Below are 6,032 nucleotides of genomic sequence, written 5' to 3'. Positions count from 1 at the left end.
CACTGGAAAGAGAGGCCATTGGACTTGCCAACTTTATATGCCCCAGTACAGGGGAATGCCAGGGCCAAGGGGTGGGGGTGGGTGGGTGGGGGACTGGGGGGGAGTGTATTGGGGACTTTTTGGATAGCATTGGAAATGTAATTGAGGAAATTACCTAAAAAAAAAAAAAAGAAAGTTTTGCTGGGTATAGTAATCTGGGATGGCATTGGTGTTCACTTAAAGACTGCAAGACATCTGCCCAATCTCTTCTGGTTTTTAGAGTCTCTGTTGAGAAGTTAGGTGCAATTTTACTTGACCTCTTTCATTTGCAGCTTTTAATACTTTTTCTTTGTTCTGTATATTTAGTATTTTGCTTATTATACAGCAGCAGGTTTTTTATTCAGTCTATTTGGTGGGACATATCACTTTCTTCTATTCCAATTATTCTTAGTTCAGGTCTTTTCAGAGTGTACAGGTTTCCTGGGTGTTATGTGTCAGGACCTTTTTAGATTTACCATTTGCCTGAGCTTCTCTCTTCCATCTCTTGCATTCTGTTGGTAATGCTTGTGTCTGTTCTTCCCTAGGTTTTCCATCTCCAGTATTTCCTCAGTTTATGGTTTTTTTCTTTATTACTTCTATTTTCATTTTTAGGTCTTGAGCAGTTTTATTCATTTCCTTAACCTGTTAATGTTTTCCTGTATTTCTTTAAGGTATTTATTAATTTCTTCTTTAAAGACCTCTATCATCTTTTTTAGATTGTATTTAATGTAATTTTCTTGTGCTTTGGTTGTGTTAGAATATCCAGATCTTGCAATAGTAGGATAGCTTTTCTCTGGAAGTGTCATATTGCCCTGCTGCTTGTTGATTCTGTTCTTACGCTGAGAAAGTCATATGGTTGTTCCTGTATTTTCCTGGTGTAAGGTCTTGGGAAGGCAACACAAGCCTGAATGTTCCTGTTGCAACTGGCCTTGGGTAGGCAGCCTCAAGCTGGACAGTGGAACTCAGGGTAGGCAGTGCACATTGCTGGAGATATGGGCATGCCCCAGGGCACTGGATCAGGGCAGGAAGGTGTCTAACCTAATGTTACTGGTGCTGCCTGCCGGGTGAAGTTGGATGGAGTCATGATCAGACAATGGCACTTAGGGAACAGCTTGCAGCTCAGAGTATCTAGGTATGCCTCCAATATTTTTTTAATACCTTAAGAAAATAAAGCTGCTTTAAAACATGAGGCATGCTACACACACTTGGGGTACCTCTTGGGATGGCATAGAAGCAGGTAGAACTTCCTTTTTCATCTCATCTAATGTGTGAATTTACATGACAGAGAGGTAGGAAGTGCTGTGCTTCTCTGTTCTTTTATATATTAGATGTCAGCTGCAGTCAACTCAATTCTATCAACTGATGTTCTCAACCAATAGCCCTGAATCTAAAGCATATATTCTGTGAAGCAAAATGATACTTTTTAAAATACTGAAACATAAAATGTTCTATTTATTATGCAGGAGGTGTTTGGCTACCATACCCAGAATTTACGGAGAGCACTATGCCTTGTCACAGCCATCCTGACTCTTGGGGCAGTTCAGCTGATGTTCTACTGGAGGCCTGAGTGGTGGGTGTGGACCAGTTGCATCCCATGCCCCTTGCAAGAAGCAGACACAATTTTGCTGAGGACAACGGTGCGTAACTTTCTCATGTCCATTTTAAATGCCATGGTCATTATCGAAAGCCAGATACTGTATATTCTCACTTACACAAGGAAGATATGGAGTTGACATATAGAATAGTGATTACTAATCCTCAAAGCCTGAGAAGGGGAAGGAGAGATAGAGGGAAAACGATTAGTAGATACAAGGCTGCAGTTGAATAGGGGAGTACCTGTCAATATTCTATTGCATGATAGGATAGCATGGCTGACAGAAAAATTTAAAAATAGCTAGTGGACAGGGTTTTGAGTGTTTCCAACACAAATGTTAAATTTCTAAAGTGGTTAAGAGACCTATTACATTGACCTGATTATTCAGAACATACCCTATTGCTGTGTGAATGTTTGTGGAAAGACATGAACAATTGTCTATCCACTGACAACAGGCCAAAGAAATAATTTCACCCATCTCTAGAACGTATATGCGTATAGAAACATATATTATAGTATATGCATAAGATATATACATACATATATATTGCTCTCAAGATTGTGGGTGAATCACAGGCAGTTGCAGCACTGAAGAGCACACCCCATTCCTAGAACTCCTTGCTTTATCAGCAAGTGATTAAAAAGGTTAGAGAACCTTTTCTTTCAGGAACTTGTTACTGCCTGTAGAGCCAGTGGGAGAGCTCTTAGGATTCTTCTTTTAGGAACTTGTTCAGACTTGTGAGTTTTGTTTATTTTCTGAGCCTTCAAGGAGGGAATATTTCAGTTCAGAGGAAATAATTACACAAGACTCATAAATATATGCAAGTACTATATCTCAAATAAAAAAATGAAATATAACTTTTAAAGAAAACAAACATTTTTTATTCTGCATTTGTGACCCAGCAATGACTGATTAGTATTCTAGAGGGAAGATCTCATCCATTCAAGTAGTTTACCTAGACCAGAAGGAGAGGAGGAAAAACCATCTCTTCAAGCCACACATGATCTCTGGGCTAGCCCCGGAATGCTGACACTTCCTTCACTTCAGCCTGCAGAAATGTCTGGTATTTCAAGATGAGGGACATTGCTTTCTGCCATTACATGGGGCAGTAGCTATCATTGTTACAAGTCTCAGAGACCATATGATGTGAGAAGACTCAGTTTTCAAAACTGTCAGCCTAGGAATATTCTAGAGAATTTAAGCTTGTAGAGATTATTTAAAAATAGCTAGAGCCCATCCTGATGATGCACACTTATGATCCCAAGCCTTGGGAAGAAAAGGCAGGCTAACCAAGAGGGTGAGGTCAGTACAGAACACACAAAGAGTCCCTGTCTCAAACATTTAAATAATAAAAAGGAAATAGAGTCATCTAAGAAAGTTTCTAGACATAATGTTTAACTTTAAAATATGCCCAATGTTTCTCAAATATTTGAACATATCAGAAGCCTCTGGAAGGCTCACTGAAACACAGACTGCTGACTCCAGTTCCTAAGTTTCTGACACTGTAGAGTCTAGAATGAGGCTAAGAATTTGCATTCTGAGTGAGGTCTGAGATTTTCCTCTTGTTTGTTGACATCTCAAGGATGAATTTCGAAGATATATGAGGAAAAAGGTCTTCTGCCTCCACTTATCCACACTGAAGTTTCCTATAAGCAAGAACCCAGAGGAACCTCTGGTAGCTGACCGCCATTCAGTTATAAACCAAGCTGTGATGAAGCCAGAACTAAAAGTAAGAGGTCTTATGTGTGGGATGTTTTGGCATCATTTGTGGAGACAAAGTTGAGTGTGTGTTTATTGGTTCAAGTTTTGAATGCAACATTTTCAGGCTGGAATGATACCGGGGTGTAATACCCACATGGGAACCTACACTGAAGAATTTCCCTTTGCTTAGCTTTCCTCTGTGTATGATCCCTGTTCCTTCTTATTTGTGGTTGCAGCTACGATGCATCCAAGTGCAGAAAATAAGGTACGTGTGGGATTTCTTGAAGAAGCGATTTCAGAAAGTTGGGTAAGTATAACTTTTTCTCACTGCTACCTCAGGACTCAGACGAAGAACCCTGACTCATTGGGAGCTGTAAATTGAAGTATCTTTCCTATCCCAACTACATCCTAGGTTGCTGGAAGACAGTAACTCCTGCTTTGACATCCACCATACGTTTGGATTGGGTCTGACCAATGAAGAGCAAGAGGTCAGGTAGGCTTAATAACGCTTACTATGCCTAACCCTGCTGCCCTAAGTAACAAATGGCCCCTCATTGGTGTGTTGCTGGCAAAATGTTTCGCCAACTTGATTCCTTTTGCTGGCATCAGAAAGATATTCTAAATTCTCTTCTTAGGCAGACTTACTAAAAAGACACCCAAAGAGCAAAGCAATAGAATAAAATGTGACCTTTTGCCTAAGTTTGAAGAATAGGCATTATGATAAGCTAGAGTCAATTTATAAATACTGGATTCTTAATCCTCCCAAATTGATTGAGAACCAAAAAGACAATATTCATATCCTGCTTTATTGTGAATAAATAGCTATGGAGATGAACATTTTCTGTTTACTTGTCTGTGTCATTCAATGTTGCATGTGCAGGACCCAGAATGGCCTCAGACTCATGACAGGAGTTCAATAGAGATTTGCAGAAGAAACACATAAATGACAGTATCCATTCATTTATTATATGGGTGTCTCAGATATGCCTGGAACTCTTCAAGGGACTAGTGATTTAAAGAGAAAGTCGTAGTCATTCACATGGGGGAAGGGAAGGAGGGAGGAACAAAGGAAAAAACGGAAGGGGAGGAGTGGAAACCACAGGGCTGGTGTCTGTAACCAGTAACCCTCCACCCCCCACCCCCACCCCCCCAGCTCGTGTCTCTAGCTGCATATGTATCAGAAGATAGCCTAGTTGGCCATCAGTGGAAAGAGAGGCCCATTGGTCTTGCAAACTTTATATGCCTCAGTACAGGGGAATGCCAGGGCCAAGAAGTCGGAGTGGGTAGGTAGGGGAGTGGTGGGGGAGCGTGTGGGGGACTTTTGGGATAGCATTGGAAATGTAAATGAAGAAAATACCTAATAAAAATAATAATAAAAAAAGAAGTTGCTCGTTCAGTTTACTAACTAGAGGGGAAATATCTCTGCTTCCTCCAGCTCTTGTTTGGAATGGGTCATTATGGTGAGCCCCAAAGGAAACAGCTGAGTCCTTCTCATAATCTTAACAATCCCTTTAGTTTCTCAGACACATGTAGGGACATTATTTACCTGACATCAGCCAGAAATGTCAATTGTCAAACCAATAAGAATTGTGATGAATTTCTGTTCTAGGACTCTGCCCCCCATAGCTCAGAGAGTTCTGTAGGAATAAGACAGCCCATATGAGACAAAGAACTATGGAATTCTAGCAAGTTCCTCACACTATTTTCTTCATTGCATTTTAAATGTTCACTTGTTTTACATGCATTAAGTGCTACAAAGCATGTGTAGAGTTCAGATGACAACTTACAAGAGGTAGTTCTGTCCTTCCACCACATAGCTGGGCTCAGGTGAGCAGCCGGTGTCTTCATTTACTGGACCATCTTGCTGGTTTGCCTCCCACCATAATTCATATATAGAGTCTAAGAAGCCTGAAGTGTTGGTTTAGTTCTTCCCCAGTGGAAATACTTTGAGAAATGAAGCAGACATCTATTCCAGAACAGTACTGCAAAAAAGTCTTAGAAATGGTATCATTACATGAGATTTCAGCTGAATGTTTGATACATTAAGATACAGAAACTTTTCAAAGTCATTAAAATAAACTCATTTAATAATACTTAATGCAAGATGTTTGGAGGATTGATCTAGAATGTTTAAGAGCTCTCAGTGATAGATGTAGAGATATTCTGCACAAGAAACCATTTCCACAGCAAAGATTACCATCGGTGTAGCTAGCACACATTTGTCCTTATTTATCAAGTGCCAAGCTTTAATAAACATCATCCATAATTAAATTTAAATCTGGTCTACACAATAAAGCACTTGACAATCTAATAAGCAAGACAGAGTACAGTATCCCAAATATGAAGAATAGAGAAATAATCTCATAAGCAGAGGCATATTTTATGTTGTAGGCATTCCAGAGTGAAGGACAGAAAGAGCTGGTGGATGTCACACAGTTCCCCTTCATTTCTTAAAGTGAGTTGGGGGCCTTTGCAGGGCAATCAGAAATGACTGATTGACTGGAGGGTGTGCGAATTCAGTAACTGGTGCTGAGCTTTCCTTCATTAAAAAAACAAGAGCTCGCTATTATAAATAGGGCTGCTATGAACATAGTGGAGCATGTGTCCTTCTTACCGGTTGGGACATCTTCTAGATATATGCCCAGGAGAGGTATTGCTGGATCCTCCGGTAGTACTATGTCCAATTTTCTGAGGAACCGCCAGACTGATTTCCAGAGT

General features: G+C 40.2%; 1 protein-coding gene across 1 annotated transcript in view; it reads left to right on the top strand.

The window, feature by feature from the left end:
• Atp13a5 (ATPase 13A5) overlaps positions 1-6,032 on the top strand; it is a 134,923-nt gene that overhangs the window by 26,663 nt on the left and 102,228 nt on the right. The window contains exons 2-5 of the mRNA XM_021184915.1: positions 1,482-1,655; positions 3,196-3,342; positions 3,551-3,621; positions 3,727-3,807. Coding sequence (XP_021040574.1) covers positions 1,482-1,655; positions 3,196-3,342; positions 3,551-3,621; positions 3,727-3,807 — 473 coding nt within the window. The remainder of the gene's footprint in view (positions 1-1,481; positions 1,656-3,195; positions 3,343-3,550; positions 3,622-3,726; positions 3,808-6,032) is intronic.

Source organism: Mus caroli, chromosome 16, assembly GCF_900094665.2.
Source record: "Mus caroli chromosome 16, CAROLI_EIJ_v1.1, whole genome shotgun sequence".
In the NCBI taxonomy this organism is placed as follows: domain Eukaryota; kingdom Metazoa; phylum Chordata; class Mammalia; order Rodentia; family Muridae; genus Mus; species Mus caroli.
The sequence above is the reverse complement of the archived record's forward strand: the minus strand, read 5'-3'. Positions and strand labels throughout refer to the sequence as shown.